General features: G+C 38.4%; 1 protein-coding gene across 1 annotated transcript; it reads left to right on the top strand.

The window, feature by feature from the left end:
* Positions 1-17564: 17564 nt before the first annotated feature.
* Positions 17565-20400, top strand: LOC122031223 (probable polygalacturonase At2g43860). Its single transcript, XM_042590364.1, has 8 exons — positions 17565-17576; positions 17686-17802; positions 18666-18815; positions 18897-18920; positions 19005-19294; positions 19641-19749; positions 19863-19976; positions 20167-20400. Exons 1-8 carry the CDS (start codon positions 17565-17567, stop codon positions 20398-20400), a joined length of 1050 nt encoding a protein of 349 aa, XP_042446298.1.
* The last annotated feature ends 259 nt before the right edge of the window (positions 20401-20659 follow it).

The following is a 20659-nucleotide window of genomic DNA, read 5'->3' as shown; positions in this document are numbered from 1 at the left end:
TCTTTCACCTGGCTTCACTCACCAGGATTTTTCTCCTGCCTAGCTTCACTCACTAGGACTTCCCAATTGCCTAGCTTCACTCACTAGGTCTTTCACCTGGCTTCACTCACCAGGATTTTTCTCCTGCCTAGCTTCACTCACTAGGACTTCCCAATTGCCTAGCTTCACTCACTAGGTCTTTCACCTGGCTTCACTCACCAGGATTTTCCTCCTGCCTAACATCCCAGTTAGGGCTTCCCAGTCAAGTATCCGGTCATCCTTGACCTACTTGACTCTTCTTCAATCAACCTTGCATTGTCAAACATCGAAACCCAAACCAAGACTCAAGCTTGGTCAACTAGGTCAACCTTGACCTGAGGGATGTTGCACCAACAATCTCCCCCTTTTTGATGTTTGACAATACCAACACTATCACTTACAATACCACATGTAAGTTAGGCTAATCCCATAGCCTAAACCTTCTTCATGCCACTAGGTAATGAATACATAAGTTAAGCCCTTCATTCTCCCCCTAAGAGGGCAAACTCCCTCTAGGTAATGAAAGCCTAACTTACTCCCTTTCATTCTCCCCCTATTGGCACACATCAAACCATCTTTGAGCACACATCAACCCGTGCCTCAATTTTGGGCACTCTTCAACAAATGCCCCATTGTTGAAAACTCTCCCCCTGAAGAGTTGCTCATCGTTGTTCACAACTTTACTCGTTGTGATCAACACGATAATGAAGGTCCCATACCCTTCATTAACCTTAACCCTACATTCTCCCCCAATGTAGGCAAATGCCCATCCTTGAGCATTATCCACTTGAAGCCACTTGAACAATGAGGATATCCACTCCCCATTAAAGTTCAAACGCTCAACCTTGAGCATCTTCTTAACGGAAGGTTAACCACCTTCCAAGGTTCATGAAAAATAATTTTTATGTCTTTAAAGAGTCCCTCCCCCTAAAGACATGGTGGTAACTTCTGTCATTGCACCAACAATGACTTGGAATCCCTAAGACTTTAGGAAACCCAAATTTTAGAAGTTTTGAGGTTCAAATATTCAAAATTTGAAACAAACCTCAACCTAAACTTCAACTTAGCCTTCCTTAACCAATCCATCCTTGTTTACAACATGAAAACACCCTCTAAAGGTATACAAACGTGTCTTGAGGGGTTAGGAATGGTTACATTGACTAAAATAGGTTTAGAGTGCTGAAATCAGACCTTCCCAGCCAAAATCAGCGTCCTGGATCGATTGGAGTTGGGTTCCAATCGATTCAACCTATTTGAATCGATCCACTGATCGATTCAGGATGTGTGGATCGATCGGCTGATCGATCCAGCGAGCTTCTGCTCGCGAGAATTGCCTTCTGAATCGATCCACTGATCGATTCAGGCACTCCAATCGATCCATGGATCGATTGGAGCTCTGATAGTTGCTGAAATTCAAAATCAGCCAACTTCAGAAATCCCTAGAAAATTCTACAAAAATCCAAAAATCATGAAATTTCGTGTAGACATTATTTAGGGCATACTTTATCATGGAAAAATAGTTTTCTATGAAAATACTTCATATTTTCAAAGATTGACACAAACTTGAAAGCTTGCTAAAACTTTAGCGTTTTCTTCAAGTTTGTGTCTAACTATTCAATGGTGATTACTATCAAAAGATAGTCTTCACCAAGGTTTTCCAAAAGCATTTTGAAATAATTTTCAAAGCCAATATCCCATCACATTCCTTGGGCTTAATGCACATGACTTGTACATTAGCTTTCCCAATGATGGGAAAACACATAACTATGTGTTTTGATGAACCTAAAACTCAAAAGAATGCACTAAATCAACATGTTGAGTTTTGTTCATCATCCTAACATCTCACTTGTATCTAATGTGCACTAAAACACATACAAGTCACCTTATAGTCCTTGTGAGATGTGAGATTTTAGTTTTGCCCTATTCTAGGGATCATGCATATCTATCTAGGCATTTTAGAGATATTATACATCCACCCAGGATGTCACTTGTTAATAAGTGTTGTTAAATGCCATTTGTCCTTAATTACAAGGAATTAAACTTAATGCATGATTATGCTATGGCATACATCAAAATGAAATAACTTTCAAAAGAAAGATTCCTATAATTACATGATGTATGTATGACATGACATGGTATTTTTGTATTTTCATAATAAGTCATGAATGCACAAATGAACTTGATGTCATGGCATATGATGGGCAAACAATCATGGCAAGATTTAGCATTAATAAAATATACCTAGATTAACTATCTAAGTATCCTTAAAACCTTAGCTAAACTTACAACTTAAACCTAGATTGCCCTAAAGTGCTTCAAGAAAATACCAAAGCCTAAGTTTGCATTTCTAATTCCCTTGATTAATTTATGCCAATTAAAATTAAGCATATTCCTCAAATGTTGGCATATTCCATTTTTCCACAAGAGTAGCACTTTTAAATTAAGGCTCGGATTGCCTTAAATTGCCTAAGAACATACCAAAATCCCAACTTGATAGTTCTTATGAATTTCCCAATATGTGCCATTTAAGATTAAAATCAATTCTTCCACCATTAGGCACATTTTACTCTTTCAAGGAGTAAATAATAATTCCATTTCATTTTCAAAGGTTAACACAACCTTGAAAATGCTCCTTGAGTGTCAATTTCCTCAAAGTTGGGTTAACTACCCTTCTAATCGGAGTTGACACTCTCTAACCCATCTATGGGGTAGAGAAGATGCTCCTAGGAACCCAAAACCTATTGGTGCTCCTTGGATGCTCTAGGTATTCACTAGGGATAACCTCCCTAGATACCTTCCTAGTGACCTTGTTTTGCTTCTTAGAAGCCTTGGTCACTTTTTCTAGGTCAACTCTAGGGATTTCTTCCCTTGTGACCTTCTTTGTGACCTTCTTTGACTTCTTAGAAGTCTTAGTCACATTTGTTGCAAAAATACTCTTAGGGATGACTTCTCTAGTATTTTTGACTTGACCACGAGACCTAGGGTTTGTTCCATAACTATATGGAACCCTATGGTAAGAGGGCACATCCTTCTTAGCCTTGGGTTTGTATCCCAAACCTCTATGGCCATTAGATGACCTATGTGCTCCCAGACCTAGGCTATGCTCATTTTGCCCTTTTAGGATATTTTCCATACTTTTTAGGGTCTTTTCCATTTTATCAAGTCTTGACCTCAAGACTTGATTTTCTCTCACTAAGTCCTTAGTATTTGACCCATGAGCATTTTTGTTTCTAGGCTTGTATCTAAAATCCTTAGAGTTTTCGCCTAGATTTTTACCTACAATCCTAGCCTTAGGTGTAGTAGTTTTAGCATGAAAAGCTATATGTTTTTCTTTAACGCTATCATGCTTTCTATTTTCATGGTAAATAGCATTAAAATGATATAAATTTGAACTATCATGCTTTTTACCATAATGTAAAGGAGTAGGCTCAATAAATGTTACCTTCTTCTTTACCTTAGAGGCTCCCCCTTGACTAGAGCTTCCTCCATGAGCCTTGACCACCTTCTTCCCCTTAGGGCATTGACTTCGGTAATGCCCCTTTAGATTGCAAGAGAAGCACACGATGTGCTCCTTGCTCTTCTTTGTTCCGGGGATGGTCTCCTTGGGCTTCTCCTTACCCTTTTGTACCACTTGGCCCTTCTTCTTGGCCAATTTAGGGCATTTGCTCTTGTAGTGCCCACTTTCCCTACACTCAAAACATATTATATGATTTTTATTTTTAATTGAAACATTTATACCTTCTTGTATAGGGATGACACTTGCTCCTCCATTTGATATTTCTTGAATTTCGGAGGTGGCACTATCTTCTTCTTCTTCACTTGACCCGGATGTAGAAGCTTCTCCTTCTTCTTGATCCGGCGTCACCAAGAATTGCTCCCCCTCAATCCTAGAGGTGGAGGCTTCATCATCTTGAACATGAAACAAGGAGTATGCTCCCTCCTTGTTCCCTTCGGTGCATTCCCTTGAGGATGAAGCTTCTTGGATTTCCTCTTCTTCGGAGGTTGAGCATCTCTCAACCTCGGAGTCCTCCTCTTGGTCTTGCACCAAAGAGTCACCCTCTCTGGATTCTTCATGATCTTGTACAGTGGAGGGGATCTCTTCATGAAGCTTAGCCAATTTGCTCCAAAGTTCCTTTGCATCTTCAAATTCTCCAATTTTGCAAAGAATGGTGCTTGGCAATAAATTGACCAAAAGCTTGGTCACTTTGTCATTTGCCTCGCACCTTTGGACTTGTTCCGGGCTCCATTTGCTTTTCTTTAGAACTTTGCCCTTTGAATTTCTTGGAGCCTTGAAGCCTTCCATTAGAGTAAACCATTGCTCTATCTCCATCATAAGAAAATTTTCGATTCTTGATTTCCAAGAATCGAAACTCGTAGAAGTGTATGGTGGAGCCACCCTTGTGTCAAATCCAAGCCCATCTTGGAATTGCATCTTGAAGTTGAGCTTGATAAAGTCTTGAACTTGAAGAATTTGCTCCAACTTCTTCACCCTCTAGCTTTTCTTGATATGTTTGCCCCTTCCGGCAGTGATTCCGGTGAAGAGCAACCTTGCTCTGATACCACTTGTTAGGACCAAAAGTAGCTAGAGGGGGGGGTGAATAGCTTCGCGTGTGCTCGTCGTGCTTCGTTGCTTGTTTCTTCAAAGTGATGCGTAGCGGAATACAAAGAAACAAACTACAACAATGCTAACAATAGGATTTTACTTGGTATCCACCTCACAAGAGGTGACTAGTCCAAGGATCCACGCACACACACACACCTCCACTAATAAACACTCCTTTTCGGTAACTACCGAAGGCGGAGAAGCCCTACAAGACTCTCAATACAAGTAGAAGAAAGGGTAGTAAAGAATAAGCAAAAGCTTACAAGAGATGCAGTAAAAACCCTAGTTTCTTCTTCTTCTCGTTGCAACTCGCCTCTTGACTTGGATGAACCTCCAAGAACCTTTAAGAACTGGCGGTGAGGAGCTTAGAGAGTGCTGGGGAGGAGCTGTGATGAATCTGGAATGAATCGGTGAAGTTCTACTGAAGGAATCGCACGCCAACAGCTATAAACGACGCCAACGGTCGAATCCCAATCGATTGGATTGCTCCCAATCGATCGGGGAGGCTTTGGATCGATCCACGGATCGATCCGGAGCGCCTCTGTGCTAAACATGCAGGATCGATCCACGGATCGATCCGGCGCTAAGCAGCGGCGTCCCAATCGATCCACGATCGATTGGGACCTGATCGATCCACGGATCGATCCGGAGGGGTTCGCGAGGACTCACCGGATCGATCGGCGGATCGATCCAAATCTTCTGGATCGATCCACTGATCGATCCAGATCTGCTGGATCGATCCACGGATCGATCCAAACCTGCTGGATCAATCCACAGATCAATCCAAACCTGCTGGATCAATCCACGGATCAATCCAAACCTGCTGGATCAATCCACGGATCAATCCAAACCTTGGTTTTTGCCCAAAACCAAGTCCAAAGCCCCCTAAACCAACATCTAGTCAACCATGACTTGTTGGTACATTAGACCTAGCATCCGGTCACCCTTGACCGGCTAGGACTCTCTCACCAAGTGTCTGGTCAATCCCTTTGACCCACTTGGACTTTTCTCTTCTTGCCAAGTATCCGGTCAGTCCCTCTGACCTACTTGGACTTTTCTTTCTCGTGCCAAGTATCCGGTCAATCCCTTTGACCTACTTGGACTCTCACCAGATGTCTGGTCAACCTTGACCCATCTGGATTTCTCTTGCCTGGCTTCACTCACCAGGACTTTCCCAATTGCCTAGCTTCACTCACTAGGTCTTTCACCTGGCTTCACTCACCAGGATTTTTCTCCTGCCTAGCTTCACTCACTAGGACTTCCCAATTGCCTAGCTTCACTCACTAGGTCTTTCACCTGGCTTCACTCACCAGGATTTTTCTCCTGCCTAGCTTCACTCACTAGGACTTCCCAATTGCCTAGCTTCACTCACTAGGTCTTTCACCTGGCTTCACTCACCAGGATTTTCCTCCTGCCTAACATCCCAGTTAGGGCTTCCCAGTCAAGTATCCGGTCATCCTTGACCTACTTGACTCTTCTTCAATCAACCTTGCATTGTCAAACATCGAAACCCAAACCAAGACTCAAGCTTGGTCAACTAGGTCAACCTTGACCTGAGGGATGTTGCACCAACAGTGTGTGCATGATTGTATTATAAAATACAGCAGGAGCTGTATTTAGTTTTATTGGGATTTTATTTTTGATCTAGATACATGTACATTCCTTTTATGGAATATAGGATCAAAATTGTAAAATTATATTTATGTCGCGGATCGAATCTTGCAAAGTGTGGAACTTTCTGAGGACCAGAGGCATAGCGGAACAAGGAGCAAGATGGATACGACAGCTAGACCCGGTGGCAGTGGCCAAATATGGCAGCAGCTTGGGATGACAACACACGGAGGATAACCATAGATAAAAGCCATAATAGTTGAAAATTAGATTTTCTATTTATTTCTTTTATATTGTGTTGTGTGTGTATGTTAGTATACATGTATAGTAGGCTAGCATAGTTAAAATTCCTCATTTATAAATAACTAAGTGGGAGAGGGATTTTTAAATAAAACCCATGGTCTCCATTACTGGTTTGTATGTGATGCAAACAAGCTTGCGCGTTGACTCTGAGTGTCTTCCTCCATATCGGATAAGCTTGTTTGTGGATCACTAGAACAAACTTCCATTTGGGATGACTATAGGAAGTTAATCAAGAGCGTGTGATCTTCCCCATCGGAAGGGACACAATCTTATTAATGGACTTAGTGTCAAGTAATGGTATACACTTAGGCACAACTAATAGTATCCTCCCCATTAGAGTCACTGCTATTATTTGTGTGACCAAAGGATACCAACTATTAATTTTATTTGTCAAAAAGTTAGGTTGACAAGATAATAAAATTAATGGGTTAAAACCCTCCTTTTACAAATGTTGAATTTGTATACGTCCACACTATCGTGGCATACAAAATTCACGGTGGTTTGAGGTGTTGGTTAATTTAAAATAGTATTGTTTGAGGAATCAATATTATTCTAAATTTAGAGTTCTGACCAAAAGTTATTTGTGATTCTTAGGATGACTTTCAACCCACTGTCCATCATACTTCAACAAAATAGACTTACTGGACCTAATTACATAGATTGGAAAAGGAACCTGGACATTGTCCTTACTGCTGAAAGCTATAAATTTGTACTGACTGAGCCTTGCCCTGAAGCACCTACTGGTGAATCTACCCAAGAGGAGATTGAATATCATAGGAAATGGGTAAAAGCAGATGAGATGGCGCGGTGTTACATTTTGGCTTCAATGTCAAATGTATTGCAACATCAGCATCAAGATTTACCAACAGCCTATGATATTATGAACAATCTCAAGGAACTCTTTGGTCATCAGGATAGGGCTTCTAGACAAGAAGCCATGAGAAAGATAATGACAGCCACCATGCAAGAGGGTACTCCTGTGAGGGATCATATCCTAAAGATGATGGCTTATCTGAACGAGATACAGATCCTTGGAGGAGAAATTGATGGGGAAACCCAGATCGATATGATCCTCCAAACACTACCTAGAAGTTTTGAGCAATTCCGCCTGAATTACAATATGAACAAAAGGGTATATTCATTGGCGGAACTACTGACAGAACTTCAGGCAGCAGAAGGATTGTTTCGTCACAACTCTCATATTCACTATGTTGAAAATGGTTCTACTTCTAAGCCGAAAGGAAAGAAGAAGAAGAAACAAGTTGGTTCAGCAAAGAAAGTGAATAAATCTCAGAGTACAGGACCTAAAGCTGGAATGAAGAAGCCGAAGGGCAAGTGCTTCATCTGCAAGCAGTCAGGGCATTGGAAGGCGGACTGTCCTCGTAGGAATCAGAACAACAAAGGTATATCTCATGCTCTAGTTGTTGAAACATGTTTAGCGGTGTTATCTACCAGCACCTGGTGTGTAGATACGGGAGCCACTGATCATGTCTGCAATTCCTTGCAGGAGTTCCAGGAAACCCGACGACTATCTGAAGGAGAGATTACCTTCTACATGGGCAATGCTACTAAGGTGGCAGCTGTTGCAGTGGGAGACGTCTACTTGTCTTTTAGTAGAAATAAAAATTTGGTTTTAAGAAATTATCTTTATGTACCCAGTTTTAGAAAGAATTTAATTTCAGTTTCTAAACTGTTTTTAGATGGATATTCAGTTTCCTTTAGTAACGATGTAGTTATTAAGAGAAATAAAGTAATTATCTGTTCTGGTACATTAGTTGGCAATTTATATATTTTAAATCTAATTTCTCCCACAAAGCAAAATATGGAAATTTACAACTCATCTTCTAACTCTAATAAGAGAAAAGAACCTTCGGAAATGAACCAAGCATATCTTTGGCATCTAAGGCTTGGTCATATTAACTTAAGTAGGATTCAGAGGCTAATAGCCGATGGACTTTTGGGTTCATTAGCGTTGGAAAATTTTCCAACTTGTGAATCTTGCTTGGAAGGTAAAATGACCAAGAGGTGTTCAAGGCCAAGGGGTATAGAGCCAAAGAAGTGTTAGAATTGGTTCATTCTGATTTGTGTGGTCCTATGTCTGTCCAGGCAAGAGGTGGTTTTGAATATTTTGTCTCTTTTATAGATGATTATTCAAGATACGGATACATTTACCTAATGCGCCGCAAGTCCGAGTGCTTTGATAAGTTCAAAGAATACAAGGCTGATGTGGAGAAATGACTAGGTAAAAGTATCAAGACACTATGATCTGATCGTGGTGGCGAATACCTCTTAGGAGAGTTTAGGAATTACTTATCAGAGGCCGGGATTCAATCCCAATTGTCTGCACCTGGAACACCCCAACAGAATGGTGTAGCAGAACGAAGGAATAGGACTCTTATAGAAATGGTTAGATCGATGATGAGTTATTCAGAATTACCAAATTCGTTTTGGGGATATGCTCTGGAAACAGCAGTATACGTTCTGAACCTAGTACCTTCTAAATCAGTTTCTTCTACTGTAACGACCTAATTTTCCTTATTTTGAGTTCTAAATGTCCTTAAAAATATTTGGAAATGCTTTTAAAATATTCTAGAGATTTTTAGGAATTTTTAGAGTATTTTTATGCAATTTTTGGAGTCCGTTTGGTATTTTTACCGAGAGGAGAAAGTTAAAAAAAAAAAAAAAAAGGGTTGTAGAAGCTAGGTTTCGAACCCAGCTCCTCGGACCCAAGCAAAATCGGCCCGACCAATCGAGCTACGCTCGTTTTGTTAACCAGATATGGGAATCAATAGACTTAAGGTATGGTTTTGTTTAAACCTAGTATAAGAAAAGGAATTTAGGTTTCTTTTCGGAAAATCAACATTTTCTCAAAAACATCTCTTCTCTTCTCGGCTGCGTGACGGCGACAAATCCACGGGCGAAACCGCGGCGTCTCCTAGGGTTCCCTCCGGCACCGGCGAAGCTGTTTTCCGGCCAACCTCATCCGTGGTAGTCATCCCTACAGAGAGGAGCACGCGTGATCACAAGAGGAAGCCGAGAACTTCATCTTTCCGAAGCCCTAGAGTTTGTCCCGATTGGTTGTAAGTCCAAGAAAATCACGGTGAGTTGCTTCTCACCTGCAGTAGGAGTAGTTCCGCGACATTGATCTTCTTTTCCTTTTGATTTCGGAATTTGATTTCACTTCTTATCATCCATAGCATACTCCTTTGTTTCGAGTTTTCTGTGAAGCTTGCTGCCATGTTACTGCCGTGAGATTCAATTAGGGTTAAGTTATGAAAGTGTTACAATTAGATTGATGGTTAAGGTTTTTCTGCCGTGTACTTTTTTTAAAAAAAAAAACTTAACAAAATTCTTATGTGTAGCTTAATCTGTGAAGAATACAATATCTACACACATCTATAAAGAATACAATCTCTAGAATCCGAATAGATGTTATGAATATGCAGTGTAGTTTGGTTCATTGTCAATGCTTGGTTTCAGTTCGGGTTGTTGCTAACAGTGAGCATGAGGTGGCTGGATTTTGAGCTTGTGTGCCATTTTTGAGGGTTACTGTTGTTATACAATTGATCAGGCTTAAGAATAGTTTCAATCGGATTTCCTTCTTCCTTGCTAACGTTACTGCTGTTGGTTTTTGAATAGGTTTTGATTGAAGCATGAATAGATTTATCTTTAGTTTCATTTGCTATTTTAATAAGCAATGAACATAAGATAGTTTGATTAAATTTTGAGCATGTAGTTAGTTTTCTTTATTGCTGTTAGATTTAAGTTTGAACAGCTCTTATAGTTAGCAGTTCAGATTTGGATTTCCTGATTTAGATTTCCTTGTTATGCTGCCATGAACCTCAATTTTAGGTTTTTCCTATGCTGTTTAGATTATTTCCTTACTGTTTAGTTTTCGTTTGCTGTTAGTAAAGCATGAGAAATTTTCCATTTGCTAATAATTAAGCATGATCAGTTCCCTTTGCCATTAGATGTACACAGTGATACTTTCTAGTCTCTTTTACTATTAGAATATCTTGAGCATGCAGTTATTAGTTTCTTTTGCTATTACATAAGCATGAGTTTCTATCTTTAAGAACTATAAGCAAGAAAGACTGAGGTCTAGACTTGATTTCAATTCCAGAAGATTGAATATCAAAAGCGCACACAAGGTGTTTGCTTAAATGCCAAGTAAGGGCAAGTATAAAGAAGTTAAAAAGAAAGTATTTTACTTTTAAAGGGCATGTACCGGACACAAGGTCCAAGGGATGAGCTCCAAGTTGCCCCTAGGCACAAGGCCTAGAAGTATCTTAGTAGTTTCGGGATTAGCTACCTCGATTCTTATTAAGAATGCGCGTTAAGTGGTACAATGCCGGGCCCAAAAGAAGTTTATTATTATTTTGAAGTATTAAAGTATAAGTTTTGAAACAAATGAAACAAGCTTCAAATATGTTTAGAATTAGAAAGTTTAGTTTCTTGTTATTTGAAGCATGCAGTAATAGTTTTATTTGTTTCTTGCTACTAGATTATTCAGCATGTTTAGTTTTACATGTTTAGTAGCTTTACATGTTTAGTATGCTTCTTTTATTGGTTTATGAGCATGATAAACAATACATGTTTAGTATTTCAGTTAGTATGCTTCTTTTATTGGTTTATGAGCATGATGAACTACAAATGTTTAGTATTTCAGTTAGCATGATTCCTTTGCTATATATGAGCATGAGTAGTTTTATATGTTAGCATTTAGTTTTAGCATGTTTTTATTTATATACATGCATATCGAGTTTTTGTGAGTAGATAGCGCTCACTAAGCTTTATGCTTATAGACTGCACTTCCTCCTACTGCAGATAAAGGAAAGGAAAAGATTTAGCAAGGAAGGCGACAAGGTGGTGGTGATGAAGGTGTGTGATGGCTAGACTATGGGGAGATCAAGAGTTTGCTAAGGAATTATTAAGACATTTCTGTTTAGAGTTCTTTAGTTTTCTTTTAATGCTATTATGAGTCAATATTGTATTTAAGTTTATTCCGCGTTTGTAGTTGGGTTCTATTGATGGAGTGGTATTGATGTTTGCTATTGATAGGGTAGTTTTTTCTTTTATTTGTGATATTATACTGCGTGGTTGTGAAAATATATGTTCCAGCCGCCTGTGGCTGAGTATATTATGCTTGTATTATGGGAAATGGTCACCGGTACAGGGGAGACTCTGCCGAAATTTTTCGGTAGGGTTTTCCTAGAGATTTTTAATAAACCGGTTAAGTAGAGTTAGTAGATAAGTAACGGTCACTCTTAGAGAGTAGTAGTAGTAGTAAGAAGGGTGGTCATTACATCTACTCCCACAGAATTATGGAATGGGCGAAAACCCAGTCTAAGACATATTCGGATTTAGGGTAGTCCAGCACATGTGCTGAAAGAAGATGCTGATAAGTTAGAATCTCGTACAGAAGTTCGAGTGTTTGTGGGATATCCCAAAGGAACGAAAGGTGGTTTATTTTATAGTCCTAAAGACCAGAAGGTCATTGTTAGCACCAATGCCCAGTTTTTAGAAGAAGACTATATAATGGATCACAAGCCTAGTAGCAAAGTTGTTTTAGAAGAACTTAGAGAGGATACGTCTACTTCAGTACCAACAGTACAAGATGAAGTACCACAAGAGACTGCAACACGTGTCACACATGATACACAACCACAGACTGTGCCCCGTCGTAGTGGGAGGGTTGTAAGGCAGCCTGAAAGATTCATGTTTTTGGGAGAGTCTTCGGACTTGATCCCGGGTAAACATGAACCTGATCCCCGAACATATGACGAAGCACTCCAAGATATAGATGCAGCATCTTGGCAAAAGGCAATGAATTCTGAAATAGAGTCTATGTACTCTGATAAGGTCTGGGAGCTCGTAGAACCACCTGATGGTGTAAAAGCCGTTGGATGCAAGTGGATCTACAAAAGGAAAAGAGGGACAGACGGGAAGGTAGAAACCTTCAAAGCTAGGCTTGTTGTGAAAGAGTGCACTCAGAAAGAGGGAATCGATTATGAGGAGACTTTTTCACCGGTAGTCATGCTTAAGTCTATCCGGATACTCTTATCCATTGCTGCTCATATGGATTATGAGATTTGGCAAATGGATGTCAAGACAGCTTTCCTTAATGGAAGTCTTGAAGAGAATATCCATATGAAGCAACCAGAAGGGTTTATTGAAAAAGGCAAAGAGCATCTAGTGTGCAAGCTCAATCGGTCCATTTATGGACTGAAGCAAGCTTCAAGGTCTTGGAACATCCGGTTTAATGAAGTAATTCAGTCATATGGATTTATTCAGTGTCCGGATAAGTCTTGTGTATACAAGAAGTGTAACAGAAACGTGGTGGTATTTCTTGTACTATACGTAGATGATATTTTGTTAATTGGCAACAATGTCAAGGTATTATCAGACGTAAGGGTATGGTTGTCCAAACAATTTGATATGAAGGACTTAGGAGATTGTGCACACATTCTTGGGATCAAAGTTATAAGGGATCGCAAGAAAAGAATGTTGTTTCTGTCCCAAGCTTCATATATAGATACAATCCTTGCTCGTTTTAGCATGCAGGATTCCAAGAAAGGTTTCTTACCTTTTAGGCATGGAGTAGCTCAATCTAAAGAGATGTCTCCGAAGACATCAAAGGAGATAGAAGACATGAAAGCAGTTCCTTGTGCTTCGGCTGTAGGAAGCCTAATGTATGCAATGCTATGTACGAGACCTGATATCTGTTTTGCCGTGGGCATGGTTAGCAGATATCAGAGTAACCCTGGACAAGGACATTGGACTGCGGTAAAGCATATATTAAAGTACTTGAGAAGGACTAGAGATTATATGCTAGTTTACCAAGCAGATGATTTGCTCCCTGTGGGATACACGGATTCAGATTTCCAATCAGATAGGGACAACAGTAAGTCTACATCAGGCTATGTGTTTACTTTAGGAGGTGGATCCATTGCATGGAGGAGTGTTAAGAAGAAATGTGTTTCGGACTCAACCATGGAAGCTGAGTATGTAGCAGCCTCTAAGGCAGCTAAAGAAGCAGTATGACTCAGGAACTTTCTAATGGACTTAGATGTGATTCCTGGTTTGCCCAAAATCATCACAATTTATTGTGATAATAGTGGTGTAGTTGCAAACTCGAAGGAACCACGAGCCCATAAGGCAAGTAAACATATAGAGCGCAAGTACCACCTGATACGAGATATTGTGAAGCGAGGAGAAGTTGTCATCGCCAAGATTGCATCAGCAGATAACCTGGCAGATCCTTTCACTAAGGCCCTTCTGGCAAAAGTTTTTGATCGGCATATGGAGAGACTGGGAATCAGATGTATGGCAGAAGATATGGCAGCTTAGTCATTAGTATAAGTGGGAGATTGTTAGAGTGTATACTGAAAGCCTAAGCTTTTGTAAACATTTATTTCGAATAAAGAATCACATTTGGTCAAATCATCTATATTTGTTGTAGTTGTTCAATTAATTTATATTGTAGATAACATAGTATGTGGTGTCACATACATAAGATGATGTTATCAATACCTTATAAATTATAAACAGTAGCTCATGACCAAAATGGAAAGGAATAAACCATTGGAAGGTCATAGTGTAATTAGGAATTAGTTTATCTTGACTATATAATTGCACTAGTACACTTAGAGTGTATTGAGTAGGACCATTTGAGGTTGTTTCTTTTATACCGACTTTATAAAGGAACAAATACCTCAGTTATTATGGAAGTGTGTGCTCTTAATCCTGATATAATAACAAGCACATATATTTGATATTTATTTCTTTAATTTATCAATGGGTGAGATTTAGTTCGATGAATCAATAAGCTCGATAAGTTGGGAAATGATATTACTTATAGTGTGTGTTGTTGATTATAGAAGGAAACTGTGCTCTAGTAATCTAGGTTGATAATGTCCTCAAGATGAGCTCATAAACATTGTCATGTTAAACCCTGCAGGTGGACTTAGTCCGACATGACGATAAGGTTGAGTGGTACTATTCTTGGATTAAGATATTGATTAAATGAGTTGTCAGTAACTCACTTAATCAGTGGACATTCGACATCTTAAATACAGGGAGACTAATACACTCATAATAAGAAGGAGCCCAAAAATGTAATTTGGGATTGGTGCGGTAGTTCAATAATAGTTCTCTAGTGGAATGAATTATTATTGATAAAATTAAGTTGTGTGTTCGGGGCGAACACGGGATGCTTAATTTTATCGGGAGACCAAAACCAATTCCTCCTCTCGGTCCCTATCGTAGCCTCTTATTTATAGAGTACTATACCCACCTATACCCACCTTCATACCCATGAGAAGGGGGCCGGCCAAGCTAGCTTGTGGTTTAAGCTAGGGCCGGCCAAGCCTTGGTTCATGGGTGGCCGGCCCTAGCTTGAACCCAAGCTTAGGTGGCCGGCCCCCATTAAATTAAAAGGAATTTTAATTTTAGTTTTTATTATGTGGAAGATATAATTTATTACAGAGAATTAAAATTAAAATATCTCTCTTTAAAAGATTTACAAAAGATTAAAAGAAAGAGATTAGATCTCTTTCCTTATTTGTAGATTGGAAAGATATTTTATTTTTTCTCTTTGAAAAATTATTCACATGTTGAAAATTAAAATTATAGAAATTTCTTTTTATCAACCATGAAGGGATTTTAAAAGGAAATTTTATTTTTTAAAATTTCCAAAGACAAATAGGGAAGTTTTAATTGTTGATTAAAATTATCCTATTTGCTCTACATGAGATGGCCGGCCACATACAATTAATTAGGAAAATTTATTTAATTTTTCTTAATTAATTGTTGTCAAGGAAAGTTAAGGAAATTTTATTATAAATAAATTTCCTTATTTGCCAAAACCAAGGAATATAAAAGAAGGGGTAGGGGAGCCTTCATGGGGTACAACCTCTATTATTTCTCTCCCTCTTTTCCTTGGTGTTGTGGCCGGCCATCATCCTCTCCCTCTCTTCCTCTTGTGGTGGCCGAATCCTTCATCTCCCTTGGAGCTCTTGTGGTGGCCGGATACTACTTGGAGAAGAAGAAGAAGAAGGAGAGAAATCTTGCATCTCTTGGAGCTTGGTTGGTGTTTTGTTCTTCATCCTTGGTAAAGCTTCCTTATTGTGGCCGAACCTAGCTAGGAGGAGAAGAACGTGGTTGGTGTTTTCTCATCTCGGAAGATCGTTGCCCACACAACGTCCGAGGTTAGAAGAGGAATACGGTAGAAGATCAAGAGGTCTTTCTAGAAGGTATAACTAGTAATTTTTCCTTTCCGCATCATACCAGTTATTTATAGAAATAATACCAAATATAAGAGGCTTACGATTCTAGTATTTCGAATATGTTTTTCGATGTTATGTTCTTTTGTTTTACTTATCCTTGTGATTTGATTGTTCTTTTCGGTTAACCTAAAGTTATTTTAGGAAATTAAATATTAGCTTTCCATAAAAGGTTTTGTCTAGTCGATGGTGGTTGCTCCCATATCCAAGAAGGTCGTGTGCCTCGCCACGTCAGTACTGGGAACCAATTATGGAAATTAATATTTAATGGAATTAATAACTTAAGGTGATTTGGGTCGAACGTGTTAAGTTCCGCAGGAGACCCAAGTCAAAACCTAAAAGAACGAATAGATTAAGTTTTGGATCAAACGTGTTAAGTTCCGCAGGCGATCCAAAATTTAATTTAAAAGAACACATGGTAGCTAGGAAAAGGTTCAGACCTTTGTACAAAATTTTTGTACAGTGGAACCTCTAGGTTTTCCGAGTAGCAACCAACACTTTCTACAATGGTGTTTGCACTTTAATTCATGAAATGAAATTGACGTTAAATAGCTATTTTCATGATCAACCAATTAGAAACATATTAATGCTTAAAAAAAAAAAAGTCTGAGCATGCTTTTTTCATATCTTAGTCATCTACACTAATGGCTAGTAGTTATCTATAATTTACTTCTTCCATATTAGTGTAGGGACAGATTGACAGGGCACAAGGGTGAACGAATCGTATTTTTCCATATTAATAATTAAAAAATAATAATAAAGACATGTTGTCACTAAATTTGTTATAAATAAATGAATATATTTATATTACTTTAATAAAATTATTAAAAGAAAACATGTACATTATCTAGAATTTAATTTTTATCATTAACTACAACTTCCATTTATACAATTATAGCCCCAGCTACAATAGAGTTACAAAGGCACTTTAGAAATTCTCTAGTATTCATAGTTTAATTCCTAGTAATGCGATATAGGAATTTTCCTCTGGTGCGATGAAACATCTAGACATTGATTGCTAGGTGAGGAATTATTTGCACTATAGTGGAAAATATCCATGGGACTAGACAGGCTATATGGTACAATGGTAAAAGGTTCGATCAACTCCTTAGACAATAAGAGTTTAAAGAGTTCAAATATCATTTAAGGTACATTACACCTGGGAGTTCAAAAAACTTATGACACCGCTGGAACTCATCTACGTTTTCTGATTTATCTGGAAAATTTTTATAGGATTGTATTGATGACTTGGAGTAATGATTAGGTACATGTAATCGGATAGTAAGTACATGTAATCGGATAGTAAGAACTAGATAAACATGGATTTAAAAAAATACGATTATATAAAAATTAATTTGGTTGTATTTATGAATCTGACATAAATTTATTTAAATAATTTAATACATATAGCCTTTTATTTATTCATGCTCAAGTCCCGTTAAAGGTGGACATTTGATTTCAGCTTATTCTAATCTTTTATAATAAATTTAAAAATTGCAACGTAATTGTTTATTATTATATATTTGCATGAAAAAATGCATTCATTACTTAATTCCATAAAGAACTAATTATTCCCATACTTAATTTACTTTGTTTTTTATTTTAAATTGTCTCATAGAAACAAGTAATTATATTTGTACATAATCTAAATGCAATGATCAATATAAATCTCCAATTTTTAACTCTTTCCAAACACTGTTATTTCTATATATAACTAACTCATAGTTGAAGAATCACAGTTGACAATGGCTAGACGAGTAAGAAAAAAAACGAAGCTAAACTATATATCTCCATTTTTATTATTTTTTCTTTAAAAAAACAAGATTTATATATTTGTTTTCCTGTATTTTGATTTTGATTCATCAGGGTCTTATCAGTCTCTTTGTGATCTTTCTTCTTGCTGCTGAGATTTTGGCTGATGAGCCAACATACAACGTCGTAAACTTTGGAGCCAAAGGAGATGGCAACACAGATGACACTCAAGTGCGATAATTAATTAAAACAGCATCCATCATGATGCATCATTATATATATATTTTTTTGATTCTTCTTAATTAAACTCTTTCTTCTTCTTCCTCTTATTTAGGCGTTTGTAAATGCATGGAGTTCGATTTGTCACAACAGCACAGGACCCTCCACCTTGCTCATTCCGGCAGGGAACACATTTTTATTGGATCGCGTTGTTTTCCAAGGACCTTGCAACTATGTCGTACACGTAAAGGTATACAACACACGACGGATCTTACTTAGGATTGCCCTAATCATAATCCAATTTTTTTAAAAAAAAATATATTATTTACTCCACTAAAATTCACTCTTCCACGTCAAAAGTTCAATTAAAAAAAAAAAAAAAAAATCATTACATGTGTAGGTTTTTTACTTAGCCTACGAAAATTTTCAGCCCACCTTCAGATATTTATTAAAAGAGAAATAAACCCACTAACTAGGGCAAAAATAGCATAGATGCAAGATAGGAAGGGAAAGCTCATTCTTTTTTTTTTCTTTCATTTTGATATGTGATTTGAATCTGAAGCTTCATTTGTCGACTAAGCATGAGTTATATAACAAAGTAGTGACCTCTCGATCTATCTCTCTCCTTTTTACTTGTAATATATTTCAGGTATCTCAATCGGATAAATTTAAAGTATTTTCATTTGTTCCTTTCAATGAATACTGCAAAATCCAATTTAAATAACAAATCAAGTTTTGAGACAAAGTTAAATTAATTCTTTCGAAATGAAATCTTTTAATGTACAAGAACCCGTCCCTTGGTATACATATATATATCATATCATGTCATATTGTATATGTTTGAGGAAGACTGACATGCTATTCTTGTGCCAAAGGTTGATGGAAACCTTAAAAGAACAAATGAAATATGGAAAGAAAACTTGAATAGCTGGCTTCTTTTCATTCGAATCAATGGCCTAAACATCTACGGCTCCGGCGAGCTCGATGGCCAAGGGACAAACTGGTGGTCATGCAAAGAGAAAAATGTAAAATTTTTCTTTCTTTTCTAAGTTATGTATATCTCAACACTAACTGAATGTTTTTGATCGACTTAATTTGTGTTGCAGCAATGTTCAATGGAAGCTGCCAATGTAAGTTGATTGAGAGAGATTAGTAAAGAATTGAAGTGTTATCCAAGTGTGGAGATTGTTAATGAAGTAATTGTGATGATGCAGAGTCTTAGGCTGCTGAGTTGCACAAATGTACAGATATCGGGGTTGAAGCTGATCAACAGCCCCATGATGCATATATCGGTGGGGAAAAGCACCAATGTCGACATCAGAGGGATCACCATCTCCTCCCCCGGCGACAGCCCCAACACCGACGGCATCCACATCCAGCAAAGCCAACATGTCATGGTAACAGACTCCGTAATTGGCACAGGAGATGATTGTGTGTCGATGAGTGATGGTGCTGTGGATGTTTCTGTCCACAATGTAGCATGTGGTCCTGGCCATGGAATAAGGTACTTACTTAGTATCAATACTAGCTAGCTAGCTGCTTGGCCTAGCCGGGAGCTCACGATGATTGCCTAACCGCCAAGGGCGGAGCCAGGTACAACCCTACCCGGGTTGTAGCCCGGATGCCCGACAGCGGTGAGAAGAGAAAAACATTAATTTTACTATAGAAAAAAAGGGAAAAATAAAAGAGAAAACGAAGGCTAAATCGAGCGTCAGCGTAGGCTTCGACGTCGGCATGGCCCATAGCCTGGGTAGATCACCCGGGCAGCCGGGCTGGCTCTGCTATTGCTAACGGCGATAGAGCTCACGAATTTCAAAGTAACCTTGAAGCCATTTCATGTTTGATTGTAGTATTGGGAGCTTGGGCATAGCTGGGACCGTGGCAACAGCATCAGACATCTACGTTTCCAACTGCAACTTGTCCCAAACGACCAATGGAGTCAGGATCAAAACATGGCAGGCAAGCAACAATACATTCCATTATCACTCATAAGCACAACTTATACACACCCAGAAATCGACTTCAACATATTCGTCCGGCTCTACCTTGCTTGACATTTTTGAACTTTGCAGGGAGGGTCTGGCTTTGCGAGGAACATATCATTTGTGAATATTAACATGAATGAAGTGCGTAATCCCATAATTATAGATCAGTACTACTGCCCTCACAGCAGCTGTGCATCAAAGGTAAAAGGGAAAACTAGGTCACCTCGTGCGGCCGCGCAAGGTCACCTCGTGCGGGGTTATATTTTTTTTCCCTAATTTTGTTTATTGGTTTTTTTTTCTCATTCCTTTACTTTGATAATTATTTTCCACTTTAAATTTATTTCCTAAAAGGGTAATTAAGTTGATCCTTCACGATGCTGATTCTCTACAGACAACAGCAGTCCAAGTGAGCGATGTGAAATATCTCTCTGTGGCAGGAAGCTCAACGAGTAGTGTAGCAATTGTTCTGAATTGCAGCCAAACTGTGCCTTGCACCGGCATCACCATGGACAATGTTAATTTGTGGTCTGCAAATCAAGGACAGCAGGTGCAGTCTAACTGCATCGATGCCAAAGGATCCGTAAAAGATAAAGTCTCGCCTGCTGTCCCTTGCTTGTCTCAATGAATTAAGCTGTTGTTTAACATATTTGTAATGTTGCAATCTACTTGAATGGAATAACAAGCAGCAATATGAACTTTTGGAAGGATTGGTAAATATTGAAGTCTACAGCCATTCTTACGTTGAGTTGCCACATATAAATGTTAAAAATAATAAATTTTTATAATAAATAAAGGGCAAAAGTCTAGAGCGCCCCTATATTTTGAAATCATCCATCATTTTTTTTATCAAAAGGGTATCACATTTCGTTGATTTTGAGAAGAAT

Source organism: Zingiber officinale, chromosome 11A (assembly GCF_018446385.1).
Source record: "Zingiber officinale cultivar Zhangliang chromosome 11A, Zo_v1.1, whole genome shotgun sequence".
NCBI lineage: Eukaryota > Viridiplantae > Streptophyta > Magnoliopsida > Zingiberales > Zingiberaceae > Zingiber > Zingiber officinale.
Note: the sequence above shows the minus strand (reverse complement) of the source record. Positions and strands in the feature narration are given on the sequence as shown.